We start from the raw sequence: 16,613 nt of genomic DNA, 5'->3' as shown, positions 1-16,613 counted from the left end.
ACGTCCCATTGATGTCCCACAGTCCCACTGGGGTCCTCCACATCCCATTGGTGCCCTCTATGTCCCATTGTGTCCCCATGTCCCTTTGGGGTCCTCCATATCCCACCGGGGTCGTCCATATTCCATTGGGGTCCCCATACCCCATTGATGTCCCAGAGTCCCATTAGGGTCCTCCATATCCCACCGGGGTCATCCGTATTCCATCGGGGTCCCCATGCCCCATTGATGTCCCAGAGTCCCATTAGGGTCCTCCATATCCCACCGGGGTCGTCCATATTCCATTGGGGTCCCCATGCCCCATTGATGTCCCAGAGTCCCATTGGGGTCCTCCATATCCCATAGGGGTCGTCCGTATTCCATCGGGTTCCCCATGCCCCATTGATGTCCCAGAGTCCCATTGGGGTCCTCCATATCCCATAGGGGTCGTCCGTATTCCGTCGGGGTCCCCACGTCCCACTGATGTCCCAGAATCCCATCAGGGTTCTCCATGTCCCATTGGGGTCCCCATGTCCCACTGATGTCCCAGAATCCCATCAGGATTCTCCATGTCCCATTGGGGTCCTCCATACCCCATTGATGTCCCACAGTCCCATCGGGGTCCTGCATATCCCACCGGGGTCCTCCATGTCCCACTGGGTCCCCATGTCCCATCGGGGTCCCATCAAGGTTCTCCATGTCCCATTGGCTCCTCCATGTCCCTCTGATATCCCACAGTCCCACTGGGGTCCTCCATGTCCCACTGGGGTCATCCGTATTCTATCAGGGTCCCCATGTCCCATTGATGTCCCACAGTCCCACTGGGGTCCTCCATATCCCACCGGGGTCATCCGTATTCCGTCGGGGTCCCCACGTCCCACTGATGTCCCACAGTCCCATCAGGTTCCTCTATGTCCCATTGGGGTCCCCATGCCCCACTGATGTCCCACAGTCCCATCAGGGTTCTCTATGTCCCATTGGGGTCCTCCATACCCCATTGATGTCCCACAGTCCCATCAGGGTTCTCCATGTCCCATTGTGTCCCCATGTCCCACTGATGTCCCAGTGTCCGATCGGGGACCTCCATGTCCCATGAGTCATTGGGTGGCACTGGGCGTCACTGGGAGGCACTGGGCGTCACTGGGGGGCACTGGAGGCACTGGGGTGCTGGGAGGCACTGGGAGGCACTGGAGGCACTGGAGGCACTGGATGGCACTGGAGGCACTGGGAGGCACTGGAGGTACTGGGGGGCACTGGGTGGCACTGGGAGGCACTGGAGGCACTGGGAAGCACTGGGGGGGACTGGGAGGCAATGGGCGGCACTGGTGGCACTGGGAGGCACTGGAGGCACTGGGAGGCACTGAGGGACACTGGGCGGCACTGGGAGGCACTGGGAGGCACTGAGGGACACTGGGAAGCACTGGGAGGCACTGGGAGGCACTGGGTGGCACTGGGAGGCACTGGAGGTACTGGGAGGCACTGAGGACACTGGGAGGCACTGGGCACTGGGTGGCACTGGAGGCACTGGAGGCACTGGAGGGCAGTACTGGAGGCACTGGAGGCACTGGGAGGCACTGGGATGCACTGGAGGCACTGGAGGGCACTGGGTGGCACTGGAGGCACTGGAGGCACTGGGAGGCACTGGGAGGCACTGGCAGCTCTAGGAGACACTGGAGGCACTGGGAGGCACTGGAGGCACTGGGCGGCACTGGGCTGCACTGGGAGGCACTGGGAGGTACTGGGAGGCACTGGGAGGCACTGGGAGGTACTGGGAGGCACTGGAGGCACTGGGAGGCACTGGGAGGCACTGGATGGCACTGGAGGCACTGGGAAGCACTGGGCGGCACTGGGAGGCACTGGTGGCACTGGAGGCACTGGAGGCACTGGAGTCACTGGGCACTGGGAGCACTGGGTGGCACTGGAGGCACTGGGAGGCACTGGGAGGCACTGGAGGCACTGGGCAGCACTGGAGGCACTGGGAGGCACTGGAGGGCATTGGGAGGCACTGGGAGGCACTGGAGGCACTGGGCGGCACTGGGAGGCACTGGGAGGCACTGGAGGCACTGGGAGGCACTGGGCGGCACTGGGAGGCAGTGGAGGCACTGGAGGCACTGGGCGGCACTGGGCGGCACTGGGAGGCACTGGGGCACTGGGAGGCACTGGAGGCACTGGGAGGCACTGGGTGGCACTGGAGGCACTGGAGGCACTGGGAGGCACTGGGAGGCACTGGGAGGCACTGGGAAGCACTGGGAAGCACTGGGAGGCACTGGAGGCACTGGAAGCACTGGGAGGCACTGGAGGCACTGGGAGGCACTGGGTGGCACTGGGGGCACTGGGAGGCACTGGGAGGCACTGGGAGGCACTGAAGGCACTGGGAGGCACTGGGAGGCACTGGAGGCACTGGGGCACTGAAGGCACTGGGAGGCACTGGGAGGCACTGGGAGGCACTGGGAAGCACTGGGAAGCACTGGGAGGCACTGGGAGGCACTGGAGGCACTGGGAGGCACTGGAGGCACTGGAGGCACTGGAGGCACTGGGAGGCACTGGGCATGGGAGGCACTGGGAGGCACTGGGCACTGGAGGCACTGGGAGGCACTGGGAGGCACTGGGGAGGCACTGGGAATGGCACTGGAGGCACTGGGAGGCACTGGAGGCACTGGGGGCACTGGAGGCACTGGGGCACTGGAGACTGGAGGCCCTGGGAGGCACTGGGAGGCACGGGGAGGCACTGGGAGGCACTGGGAGGCACTGGGAGGCACTGGGTGGCACTGGAGGCACTGGGAGGCACTGGAGGCACTGAGGGGCACTGGGAGGCACTGGGCAGTACTGGGAGGCACTGGGAAGCACTGGGAGCACTGGGAGGCACTGGGGGCACTGGGAGGCACTGGGAGGCACTGGGAGGCACTGGGAGGCACTGGGAAGCACTGGGAGGCACTGAGGGGCACTGGGGGGCACTGGGAGGCACTGGGAAGCACTGGGAGGCACTGAGGCAGTACTGGGAGGCACTGGGGGCACTGGGAGGCACTGGGCAGTACTGGGAGGCACTGGGGGCACTGGGAGGCACTGGGCAGTACTGGGAGGCCCTGGGAGGCATTGGGAGGCACTGGGCAGTACTGGGAGGCACTGGGCAGTACTGGGAGGCCCTGGGAGGCATTGGAGGCACTGGGCAGTACTGGGAGGCCCTGGGAGGCATTGGGAGGCACTGGGCAGTACTGGGAGGCACTGGGAGGCATTGGGAGGCACTGGGCAGTACTGGGAGGCACTGGGGGCACTGGGAGGCACTGGGCAGTACTGGGAGGCACTGGGGGGCACTGGAGGCACTGGCATCCAGGAGGAACTGGGAGGCACTGGGAGGCATTGGAGGCACTGGGCAGTACTGGGAGGCACTGGGGGGCACTGGGAGGCACTGGGCAGTACTGGGAGGCACTGGGGGGCACTGGGAGGCACTGGGCAGTACTGGGAGGCCCTGGGAGGCATTGGGAGGCACTGGGCAGTACTGGGAGGCACTGGGCAGTACTGGGAGGCCCTGGGAGGCATTGGGAGGCACTGGGCAGTACTGGGAGGCCCTGGGAGGCATTGGGAGGCACTGGGCAGTACTGGGAGGCACTGGGAGGCACTGGGAGGCACTGGGAGGCACTGGGAGCACAGCTCTGCCTTGCAGCCTGCAGGCCAAAATCCCGGTCCAGGCGCCGGCTGAAGTGATCCAGCAGCCGCCATCTGCAGGCATTGCCGCCCGTATTGTTTGTGCCTGGGGAGCTGGCGGAGGTCTCCGCCCAACCGCTCTGCATCACTTTTGAGAGGTCTTGGAGGACGGGGGACGTCCCTGAAGGCGGGAGGAGAGGCAGCGTCACTGCGGCGTTCAGAAAGGGCAAGAAGGAAGATCCGGGTAATTATAGGCTGTCAGCCTCAGCGCCGTCCCTGGCAAGGTGGTGGAACAACTCATAGGGACCCATAGAGTCCCACAGAGAGTCATAGGGACCCATAGAGACCCATAGAGTCCCACAGAGAGTCATAGGGACCCATAGAGACCCACAGAGACCCACAGAGACCCACAGAGACTCATAGGGACCCATAGAGACCCATAGAGACCCACAGAGAGTCATAGGGACCCATAGAGACCCATAGAGACCCACAGAGAGTCATAGGGACCCATAGAGACCCATAGAGACCCACAGAGAGTCATAGGGACCCATAGAGACCCATAGAGACCCACAGAGAGTCATAGGGACCCATAGAGACCCATAGAGACCCACAGAGACCCACAGAGACTCATAGGGACCCATAGAGACCCATAGAGACCCACAGAGAGTCATAGGGACCCATAGAGACCTACAGAGACCCACAGAGACCCACAGAGACTCATAGAGACCCATAGAGACCCATAGAGACCCACAGAGACCCACAGAGAGTCATAGGGACCCATAGAGACCCACAGAGACCCATAGAGACCCATAGAGACCCATAGAGACCCATAGAGACCCACAGAGACCCACAGAGACTCATAGGGACCCATAGAGACCCATAGAGACCCACAGAGACCCACAGAGAGTCATAGGGACCCATAGAGACCCATAGAGACCCACAGAGACCCACAGAGAGTCATAGGGACCCATAGAGACCCATAGAGACCCACAGAGAGTCATAGGGACCCATAGAGACCCATAGAGACCCACAGAGACCCACAGAGAGTCATAGGGACCCATAGAGACTCATAGAGACCCACAGAGACCCACAGAGACCCACACAGAGTCATAGGGACCCATAGAGACCTACAGAGACCCACAGAGACCCACAGAGACCCACAGAGAGTCATAGGGACCCATAGAGACCCATAGAGACCCACAGAGACCCACAGAGACCCACAGAGAGTCATAGGGACCCATAGAGACCCATAGAGACCCACAGAGACCCACAGAGAGTCATAGGGACCCATAGAGACCCATAGAGACCCACAGAGACCCACAGAGAGTCATAGGGACCCATAGAGACCTACAGAGACCCACAGAGAGTCATAGGGACCCATAGAGACCCACAGAGACCCACAGAGACCCACAGAGAGTCATAGGGACCCATAGAGACCCATAGAGACCCACACAGACCCACAGAGAGTCATAGGGACCCATAGAGACCCATAGAGACCCACAGAGACCCACAGAGAGTCATAGGGACCCATAGAGACCCACAGAGACCCACAGAGAGTCATAGGGATCCATAGAGACCCACAGAGACCCACAGAGAGTCATAGGGACCCATAGAGACCCATAGAGACCCACAGAGACCCACAGAGAGTCATAGGGACCCATAGAGACCTACAGAGACCCACAGAGACCCACAGAGAGTCATAGGGACCCATAGAGACCTACAGAGACCCACAGAGAGTCATAGGGACCCATAGAGACCTACAGAGACCCACAGAGACCCACAGAGAGTCATAGGGACCCATAGAGACTCATAGAGACCCACAGAGACCCACAGAGAGTCATAGGGACCCATAGAGACCCATAGAGACCCACAGAGAGTCATAGGGACCCATAGAGACCTACAGAGACCCACAGAGACCCACAGAGAGTCATAGGGACCCATAGAGACTCATAGAGACCCACAGAGACCCACAGAGAGTCATAGGGACCCATAGAGACCCACAGAGACCCACAGAGAGTCATAGGGACCCATAGAGACTCATAGGGACCCACAGAGACCCACACAGAGTCATAGGGACCCATAGAGACCCACACAGAGTCATAGGGACCCACAGAGACCCACAGAGAGTCATAGGGACCCATAGAGACCTACAGAGACCCACAGAGACCCACAGAGAGTCATAGGGATCCATAGAGACCCATAGAGACCCACAGAGACCCACAGAGAGTCATAGGGACCCATAGAGACCCACAGAGACCCACAGAGAGTCATAGGGACCCATAGAGACCCACACAGAGTCATAGGGACCCATAGAGACCCACAGAGACCCACAGAGACCCACAGAGACTCATAGGGACCCATAGAGACCCATAGAGACCTACAGAGACCCACGGAGACCCACAGAGACCCACAGAGACTCATAGGGACTCATGGAGACACACAGAGACCCACTGACACCCATAGAGACCCATAGAGACCCATAGAGACTCATAGGGACCCATAGAGACCCATAGAGATCCATAGGGACCCATAGAGACCCATAGAGACCCATAGAGACCCACAGAGACCCATAGGGACCCACAGAGACCCTTCCAACCCCTACAGTTCTGTGATTCTGTGATCCCTAACCCTGACCCCCAACCCTGACCCCTAACCCTGACCCCTAACCCTGACTCCTAACCCTGACTCCTGACCCCCAACCCCTAACCCTGACCCCTAACCCTGACCCCTAACCCTGACCCCTAACCCTGACTCCTGACCCCCAACCCTGACCCCTAACCCTGACTCCTGACCCCCAACCCTGACCCCTAACCCTGACCCTAACCCCGACCCCTTACCCTGACTCCTGACCCCCAACCCTAACCCTGACCCCTAACCCTGACCCCTAACCCTGACTCCTGACCCCTAACCCTGACCCCCAACCCTGACCCCTAACCCTGACCCCTAACCCTGACTCCTGACCCACAACCCTTAACCCTGACCCCTAACCCTGACTCCTGACCCCAATCCTTAACCCTGACCCCTAACCCCGACCCCTTACCCTGACTCCCGACCCCCAACCCTTAACCCTGACCCCTAACCCTGACCCCTAACCCTGACCCCTAACCCTGACTCCCGACCCCCAACCCTTAACCCTGACCCCTAACCCTGACCCCTAACCCTGACTCCTGACCCCCAACCCTTAACCCTGACCCCTTACCCTGACTCCTGACCCCCAACCCTTAACCCTGACCCCTAACCCTGACCCCTAACCCTGACCCCTAACCCTGACTCCTGACCCCCAATCCTTAACCCTGACCCCTAACCCTGAGCCCTAACCCTGAGCCCTAACCCTGACCCCTAACCCTGACTCCTGACCCCCAATCCTTAACCCTGACCCCTAACCCTGACTCCTGACCCCCAATCCTTAACCCTGACCCCTAACCCTGACCACTAACCCCGACCCCTTACCTTGACTCCTGACCCCCAACCCTTAACCCTGACCCCTAACCTTGACTCCTGACTCCCAACCCTTAACCCTGACCCCTAACCTTGACTCCTGACCCCCAACCCTTAACCCTGACCCCTAACCCTGACTCCTGACCCCCAACCCTTAACCCTGACCCCTAACCATGACCCCTAACCCTGACTCCTGACCCCCAACCCTTAACCCTGACCCCTAACCCTGACTCCTGACCCCCAACCCTTAGCCCTGACCCCTAACCCTGACTCCTGACCCCCAACCCTTAACCCTGACCCCTAACCCTGACTCCTGACCCCTAACCCTTAACCCTGACCCCTAACCCTGACCCCTAACCCTGACTCCTGACCCCCAACCCTTAACCCTGACCCCTAACCCTGACCCCTAACCCTGACTCCTGACCCCCAACCCTTAACCCTGACCCCTAATCCTGACTCCTGACCCCCAACCCTTAACCCTGACCCCTAACCCTGACTCCTGACCCCCAACCCTTAACCCTGACCCCTAACCCTGACTCCTGACCCCCAACCCTTAACCCTGACCCCTAACCCTGACTCCTGACCCCCAATCCTTAACCCTGACCCCTAACCCTGACCCCTAACCCTGACTCCTGACCCCCAATCCTTAACCCTGACCCCTAACCCTGACTCCTGACCCCAACCCTTAACCCTGACCCCTAACCCTGACCCCTAACCCTGACTCCTGACCCCCAATCCTTAACCTGACCCCTAACCCTGACTCTGACCCCCAACCCTTAACCCTGACCCCTAACCCTGACTCCTGACCCCCAACCCTTAACCCTGACCCCTAACCCTGACTCCTGACCCCAACCCTTAACCCTGACCCCTAACCCTGACTCCTGACCCCCCAACCCTTAACCCTGACCCCTAACCTTGACTCCTGACTCCCAACCCTTAACCCTGACCCCTAACCCTGACCCCTAACCCTGACTCCTGACCCCCAATCCTTAACCCTGACCCCTAACCCTGACCCCTAACCCTGACTCCTGACCCCCAACCCTTAACCCTGACCCCTAACCATGACCCCTAACCCTGACTCCTGACCCCCAACCCTTAGCCCTGACCCCTAACCCTGACTCCTGACCCCCAATCCTTAACCCTGACCCCTAACCCTGACCCCTAACCCTGACTCCTGACCCCCAACCCTTAACCCTGACCCCTAACCATGACCCCTAACCCTGACTCCTGACCCCCATCCCTTAACCCTGACCCCAAACCCTAACCCTGACCTCCAACCCTCTCCCCCCCCAGCCCCAAATCTCCGTGAGCAATCCCCCACTCCAGGCTGTGGGTTTGTTGGGGAGAGGAGGGGGGAGGTTCCGGCACCCCTCCTTCCTGGCGGGATTCCCGTTCCCAATGCAGGATTTTGGGATATGGGGCCGTCCCCGCTGTTGGCGCCACAGCCCCAAACCCCCCCAGTTTGGCCCCAAATCCCAAAAGGTGGGGGGGTGGAAGGGGGGAGGGGGCTGTGATGGAACTCGACAGCTGGGGAGGAGCGGACAAAGAGCCGCTGTGGGGCTGGGGGCAGCTGCTGTGCTGGGGGGGGGGGGGCAGGGATGCTATGGGGTGGTTTGGGGGAGAGGTTTGGGTTTTTTGGTGGCTTTGGGGGGTTTTGGGGAATGGGATTGGGATCTTCTTGGGGCGGAGGGGTGAGGTTTTGGGGCAGAATTGGGGCGGAGGTTGGGATGGGGGACAGGGTTGGGGTTGGGGCCTGGGGAGGAGGGTTTGGGATTTGGGGTTAGGGGCAAGGGGACGGTTTGGGGCCGGGGTCTGGGTTATGGGTTGGGGGTCAGGGTTGGGGGGCACAGTTAGGGGTTACAGTTAGAGGTAAGGGTTGGGATTGGGGTCAGGGTTGGGAGCTAGGGACAGGATTAGGGTCAGGGGTTAGGGGGTAGAGGTTAGGGGTCAGGATTAGGGGTCAGAGGTTAGGGGTTAGAGGTTAGGGTCGGAGTTAGGGGGCAGGGTTGGGGTTAGAGGTTAGGGGTCGGAGTTAGGGGGCAGGGTTGGGGTTAGAGGTTAGGGGTCGGAGTTAGGGGGCATGGTTGGAGTTAGAGGTTAGGGGTCAGGATTAGGGGTCAGAGATTAGGGGTTAGAGGTTGGGGTCAGAGTTAGGGGCAGGGTTGGGGTTAGAGTTAGGGTCAGAGTTAGGGGGCAGGGTTGGAGTTAGAGGTTAGGGGTCAGGATTAGGGGTCAGAGGTTAGGGGTTAGAGGTTAGGGGTCGGAGTTAGGGGGCAGGGTTGGGGTTAGAGGTTAGGGGTCGGAGTTAGGGGGCAGGGTTGGGGTTAGAGGTTAGGGGTCGGAGTTAGGGGGCATGGTTGGAGTTAGAGGTTAGGGGTCAGGATTAGGGGTCAGAGATTAGGGGTTAGAGGTTGGGGGTCAGAGTTAGGGGGCAGGGTTGGGGTTAGAGGTTAGGGGTCAGAGTTAGGGGGCAGGTTGGAGTTAGAGGTTAGGGGTCGGGATTAGGGGTCAGAGGTTAGGGGTTGGAGTTAGGGGGCAGAGGTTAGGGGTTAGAGGTTGGGGGTCAGAGTTAGGGGGCAGGGTTGGGGTTAGAGGTTAGGGTCGGAGTTAGGGGGCAGGGTTGGAGTTAGAGGTTAGGGTCAGGATTAGGGGTCAGAGTTAGGGGTTAGAGGTTAGGGGGCAGAGTTGGGGGCAGGGTTGGGGTTAGGGTTAGGGGTCAGAGTTAGGGGGCAGAGGTTAGGATTAGAGGTTAGGGGTCAGAGGTTAGGGGGCAGAGGTTAGGGGTTAGAGGTTAGGGTCAGAGTTAGGGGCAGAGGTTAGGGGTTAGAGGTTAGGGGTCAGAGGTTAGGGGGCAGAGTTGGGGGCAGGGCTGGGGTTAGAGGTTAGAGGGCAGAGGTTAGGGTTAGAGGTTAGGGGCAGAGGTTAGGGGTTAGAGGTTAGGGGGCAGAGTTGGGGAGGGCTGGGGTTCGAGGTTAGGGTCAGGGGTCAGGGTCAGGGGTTGGGGTCAGAGTTAGGGGTCAGAATTAGGTTGCAACAATAGCAATGGGGCCGGCGTTGGAGCCAAACATGGGGCCAGCAATGGGACGACCAGTGAGGTCACCAATGGGGCCAGCAATGGGGCCAGCAATGGGGTCAGCAATGGGGTCAGCAATAGGGCCATGAATGGGTCACCAATGGCCATGCATGGAGTCAGCAATGGGGCCATGAATGGGGTCACCAATGGGTCAGCAATGGGTCACCAATGGGGCCAGCAATGGGGCCATGAATGGGGTCAGCAATGGGGTCAGAAATGGGGCCAGCAATGGGGCCATGAATGGGGTCACCAATGGGGTCAGAAATGGGGCCAGCAATGGGGCCATGAATGGGGTCACCAATGGGGTCAGCAATGGGGTCACCAATGGGGACAGCAGTGGAGTCAGCAATGGGGTCAGCAATGGGGCCATGAATGGGGTCAGCAAAGGGGTCAGCAATGGGGTCACCAGTGGGGTCACCAATGGGGCCATGAATGGAGTCACCAATGTGGTCACCAATAGGGCCAGCAATGGGGCCATGAATGGGGTCAGCAATGGGGTCAGCAATGGGGCCATGAATGGGGTCACCAATGGGGTCAGCAATGGGGCCATGAATGGGGTCAGCAATGGGGTCAGCAATAGGGCCAGCAATGGGGTCAGCAATGGGGCCATGAATGGGGTCAGCAATGGGGTCACCAATAGGGCCATGAATGGGGTCAGCAATGGGGTCACTATCACCAATGGGTCACCAATGGGGTCAGCAATGGGGCCATGAATGGGGTCACCAATGGGTCAGCAATAGGGCCATGAATGGGGTCACCAATGGGGTCACCAATAGGGCCAGCAATGGGGCCATGAATGGGGTCACCAATGGGGTCACCAATAGGGCCATGAATGGGGTCAGCAATGGGGCCATGAATGGGGTCACCAATGGGGTCACCAATAGGGCCATGAATGGGGTCAGCAATGGGGTCAGCAATGGGGTCACCAATAGGGCCATGAATGGGGTCACCAATGGGGTCAGCAATGGGGTCAGCAATGGGCCATGAATGAGGCACCAATGGGGCCATCAATGGGGTCAGCAATGGGGCCATGAATGAGGCACCAATGGGGCCATCAATGGGGTCAGCAATGGGGCCATCAATGGGGTCAGCAATGGGGCCATGAATGAGGCACCAATGGGGCCATCAATGGGGTCAGCAATGGGGCCATCAATGGGGTCAGCAATGGGCCATGAATGAGGCACCAATGGGGCCCTCAATGGGGTCAGCAATGGGGCCATGAATGAGGCACCAATGGGGCCATCAATGGGGTCAGCAATGGGGCCATGAATGAGGCACCAATGGGGCCATCAATGGGGTCAGCAATGGGGTCAGCAATGAGGCCGTGAATGGGGCCATGAATGGGGTCAGCAATGGGGCCACGAATAGGACTACCAATAGGGCCAGCAATGGGGTCAGCAATGGGGTCAGCAATGAGGCCGTGAATGGGGCCATGAATGGGGTCAGCAATGGGGTCACCAATAGGGCCAGCAATGGGGTCACCAATGGGGTCACCAATAGGGCCAGCAATGGGGCCATGAATGGGGTCAGCAATGGGGTCACCAATAGGGCCATGAATGGGGTCACCAATGGGGTCAGAAATGGGGTCACCAATGGGGCCATGCATGGGGTCACTAATGGGGTCACCAATAGGGCCATGAATGGGGTCACCATCACCAATGGGGTCACCAATGGGGTCAGCAATGGGGCCATGCATGGGGTCAGCAATGGGGCCATGCATGGGGCCGGAGGGTGGGGGTCTCTGTGAGGTCCTTGTAGGGCGGCTGGCCGCATTTGGGGCGCTCAGCTCCAGGCGGCACCGTTGGTTCTGCTCCCAACCTGCAGCAAAGCACCCCATGGAACTGCCCTCCCTCCCCCCGCCCCCCTCCTTTCTCCCCTCCCCCTCTCCCCCTCCACTCCTCTCCCCTCTCCCTCCCCCTTCTCTCCCCCCCATTCTCCCCTCTCTCCCCCCCTCCCCCCTTTTCCCCCTCAACTTCTCACCCTTTTCTGCCCCTCTCCCCCTTCCTCCCCTCTCCCTTCTCCCCCTCCCCCCTCTCTCCCCCCTCCTTCCTCCCCTCCCCTCCCTTCCTCTCCCCCCCCCTCTTTCTCCCCCCTCCTCCCTCCCCCTCCCTCTCCCTTCCCTCCCCCTTCTCTCCCCCCATTCTCCCCTCTCTCCCCCCCCCCCCCCTTTCCCCCTCAACCTCTCAGCCCTTTTCTGTCCCTCTCCCCTCTTCCCCCTCTCCCCTTCTCCCCCTCCCCCCTCTCTCCCCCCTCCTTCCCCTCCCCTCCAGACTTTCCCCCTCCCCTCTCCCTCTTTCTGCCCCTCTCCCTCTCCCCCTCCACTCCTCTCCCCTCTCCCTCCCCCTTCTCTCCCCCCCATTCTCCCCTCTCTCCCTCCTTCCTCCCTTTCCCGCTCAACCTCTCAGCCCTTTTCTACCCCTCTCCCCTCTTCCTCCCCTCCCCTCCAGACTTTCCCCCTCCCCCTCTTTCTGCCCCTCCCCTCTCCCCCTCCACTCCTCTCCCCTCTCCCTCCCCCTTCTCCCCCCCCATTCTCCCCTCTCTCCCCCCCTCCCCCCTTTCCCCCTCAACCTCTCAGCCCTTTTCTGCCCCTCCCCTCTCCCCTCTTCCTCCCCTTTCCTCCCCTCTCCCCTCTCCCCCTCCCCCTCTCCCCCTCCTTCCCCTCCCCTCCAGACTTCCCCCTCCCCCCCTCTTTCTGCCCCTCCCCCTCTCCCCCTCCACTCCTCTCCCCTCTCCCTCCCCCTTCTCCCCCCCCCATTCTCCCCTCTCTCCTCCCTCCCCCCCTTTCCCCCTCAACCTCTCAGCCCTTTTCTACCCCTCTCCCCTCTTCCTCCCCTTTCCTGCCCCTCTCCCCTCTCCCCCCTCCCCCTCTCTCCCCCCTCCTTCCCCTCCCCTTCCCAGACTTTCCCCCTCCCCCCTTTCTGCCCCTCTCCCTCTCCCCCTCCACTCCTCCTCCCCTCTCCCTCCCCCTTCTCTCCCGCCCATTCTCCCCTCTCTCCCTCCCTCCCCCCTTTCCTCCTCAACCTCTCAGCCCTCTTCTACCCCTCTCCCCTTTCCTCCCCTCTCCCCTTCTCCCCCTCCCCCCTCTCTCCCCCCTCCTTCCCCTCCCCTCCAGACTTTCCCCCTCTCCCCTCTCCCTCTTTCTGCCCCTCCCCCCCTCCCCCTCCACTCCTCTCCCCTCTCCCTCCCCCCCTCTTCCCTCCCCCACTTCTCCCCTCTCCCCACCCCCCCTCAATCTCCCCCCTCCCTCTCCCGTCCTTCCCTCTCTCCATTCCCCTCCCTCTCCTCCCCCCTTCTCCTCCCCCTCCCCCCCCCCAAATACCGCAGCGATGCGTCAACGCTCGCAGCTCGGAGAACAACGGAGCGACGGCAGCAGCGGCGATGGGGTGGGGTGGGGGGGGGGGAGGGGGGGGGACAGACGGACAGACGGACAGAGGGACAGATAACGTGGGGGGGCTTTGGGGGGACGCTGGGGGGCCACGAGTCCACGGACCGATGGTCCCAATCCACCACTGTGTGCTTTGTGTTCCTGTGTGCCCCACAGATACAGCCCCATAGCGGCCCCACAACGGCCCCATAACGGCCCTATAATGGCCCCACAACAGCCCCACAACGGCCCCATAACGGCCCCATAACAGCCCCACAACAGCCCCAAAACGGCCCCATAACGGCCCTATAATGGCTCCACAACGGCCCCACAACAGCCCCACAACGGCCCCACAACGGCCCTATAATGGCCCCATAACGGCCCCACAACAGCCCCATAACGGCCCCACTACAGCCCCACAACGGCCCCACACATACAGCCCAACTACAGCCCCATAACAGCCCCACACTCAGCCCCACACAATCAGCCCCACACACTCAGCCCCACACATTCAGCCCCCACATCAGCCCCACACACACAGCCCCACAACAGCCCACACCACCCAAGCCCCATAACGGCCCCATAATGGCCCCACAACGGCCCTATAATGGCCCCATAACGGCCCCACAACAGCCCCATAATGGCCCCATAATGGCCCCACAACGGCCCCACAACAGCCCCACAACGGCCCCATAACAGCCCCACAACAGCCCCACAACGGCCCCATAACGGCCCTATAATGGCTCCACAACAGCCCCACAACAGCCCCACAACGGCCCCACAACGGCCCTATAATGGCCCCATAACGGCCCCACAACAGCCCCATAATGGCCCCACAACGGCCCCACAACAGCCCCACAACGGCCCCACACATACAGCCCAACTACAGCCCCATAACAGCCCCATAACGGCCCCATAACAGCCCCACACAATCAGCCCCACACACTCAGCCCCACACATTCAGCCCCCACACACTCAGCCCCACACACACAGCCCCACAACAGCCCCACAACAGCCCCATAACGGCCCCATAGGCCCCACACAACCCCAAATGCCCATACAGCCCCACAACAGCCCATAAGGCCCCATAATGGCCCCACAACGGCCCCACAACAGCCCCACAACGGCCCCATAACAGCCCCACAACAGCCCCACAACAGCCCCATAACGGCCCCATACAGCCCCACAACAGCCCCAAATCGCCCCACAACAGCCCCACACACGCCCACTACATGCCCCACACACGCCCCACAACAGCCCCATAACAGCCCCACAACGGCCCCACAACAGCCCCACAACGGCCCCACACATACAGCCCCACTACAGCCCCAAAACAGCCCCATAATGGCCCCATAACAGCCCCCAACAGCCCAATCAGCCCCACACACTCATGCCCACACACCCAGCCCCATAACGGCCCCATAACAGCCCCACACACTCAGCCCCACACACACAGCCCCACACACTCAGCCCCACACACACAGCCCCACACATACAGCCCCACACACTCAGCCCCACACACACAGCCCCACAACAGCCCCACAACGGCCCCATAACGGCCCCATAATGGCCCCACAACAGCCCCACAACAGCCCCATAACTGCCCCACTACAGCCCCACAACAGCCCCATAATGGCCCCACAACTGCCCCACAACAGCCCCACAACAGCCCCACACATACAGCCCAATTACAGCCCCATAACAGCCCCATAATGGCCCCATAACAGCCCCACACACTCAGCCCCACACACTCAGCCCCACACCAGCCCCACACATACAGCCCCACACACTCAGCCCCACACATTCAGCCCCACACACCCATCCCCACACACTCAGCCCCACACACTCAGCCCCACACCAGCCCCACACATTCAGCCCCACACACTCAGTCCCACACACACAGCCCCACAACAGCCCCACAACGGCCCCATAACGGCCCCATAATGGCCCCACAACGGCCCCACAACAGCCCCATAACTGCCCCACTACAGCCCCACAACAGCCCCATAATGGCCCCACAACAGCCCCACTACAGCCCCACAACAGCAGCACACATACAGCCCAACTACAGCCCCATAACAGCCCCATAATGGCCCCATAACAGCCCCACACACTCAGCCCCACACACTCAGCCCCACACACACAGCCCCACACACACAGCCCCACACACTCAGCCCCACACCAGCCCCACACATTCAGCCCCCCACGTTATTTTCCCAATCCCTTTCTCCACTGATCCCATTCCTGACCCCATTCCCGCCCCACTGACCCCATTCCTTGCCCCATTGATCCCATTCTCTCTTCCTCTGACCCCTTTCCCCATTCCCTCACCCCTCTCCCATCCACTGCCCCCTCCCCACCCCACCACCCCACTCCCTGACCCCACTGACCCCATCCCCACCCCATAGCCCCCCTCCCCACCCACTGCCCCCTCCCCACCCCACTGACCCCATCGCTGCCCCACTGTTCCCTTCCCCACCCCATTCCTTCCCTCTCCTCCCCTCCCCGACCCCACAGCCCCCCTCCCCAGCTACTGCCCCAACTCTGACCCCACAGCCCCCCTCCCCATCCCACAGCCTCCCTCCCCACCCCGCTGACCCCATCGCTGCCCCACTGTCCCCTTCCCCACCCCACTGTTCCCTTCCCCACCCCATTCCTTCCCTCTCCTCCCCTCCCCACCCACAGCCCCCCTCCCCACCCCACTGCCCCCACTCTGACCCCACAGCCCCCCTCCCCACCCGACTGCCCCCTTCCCCACTCACTGCCCCCACTCTGACCCCACTGACCCCATTGCTGCCCCACTGTCCCCTTCCCCATCCCACTGTTCTCTTCCCCACCCCATTCCTTCCCTCTCCTCCCCTCCCCACCCCACAGCCCCCCTCCCTGACCCACTGACCCCATCCCCACCCCACAGCCCCCCTCCCCACCCACAGCCCCCCTCCCTGACCCCACTGCCCCCACTCTGACCCCACAGCCCCCCTCCCCACCCCACAGCCCCCCTCCCCACCCACTGCCCCCACTCTAGCCCACTGACCCCATCCCCACCCCACAGCCCCCCTCCCCACCCCACAGCCACCCTCCCTGACCCCACTGACCCCCTCCCCACCCCACAGCCCCCCT

General features: G+C 61.6%; 1 protein-coding gene, 1 long non-coding RNA gene and 1 pseudogene across 2 annotated transcripts; 1 reads left to right on the top strand and 2 right to left on the bottom strand.

The window, feature by feature from the left end:
* Window positions 1-945: 945 nt before the first annotated feature.
* LOC146541973 (uncharacterized) lies at window positions 946-2,375 on the top strand (annotated as a pseudogene).
* Window positions 2,376-2,654: 279 nt separating this feature from the next.
* Window positions 2,655-6,410, bottom strand: LOC146541972 (uncharacterized; the record flags this gene model as incomplete). Its single annotated transcript, XM_085215185.1, has 2 exons — window positions 3,269-6,410; window positions 2,655-2,846 (listed from the first exon to the last, which is right to left on the bottom strand). Coding segments are annotated over exons 1-2 (627 nt in total), but the record flags the coding sequence as incomplete, so codon positions are not given.
* A 4,152-nt stretch (window positions 6,411-10,562) lies between these two features.
* On the bottom strand, window positions 10,563-14,007 carry LOC146541971 (uncharacterized). The gene is made up of 2 exons (XR_014880796.1): window positions 13,449-14,007; window positions 10,563-11,947 (listed from the first exon to the last, which is right to left on the bottom strand). It is a non-coding gene; the product is annotated as an uncharacterized LOC146541971 (long non-coding RNA).
* Window positions 14,008-16,613: the final 2,606 nt, after the last annotated feature.

The sequence above is a fragment of the Meleagris gallopavo genome, unplaced genomic scaffold (genome assembly GCF_905368555.1).
Source record: "Meleagris gallopavo unplaced genomic scaffold, MGAL_WU_HG_1.1 scaffold_8, whole genome shotgun sequence".
Taxonomy (NCBI): Eukaryota; Metazoa; Chordata; class Aves; order Galliformes; family Phasianidae; genus Meleagris; species Meleagris gallopavo.
This window is presented reverse-complemented; position numbering and strand designations above follow the sequence as displayed.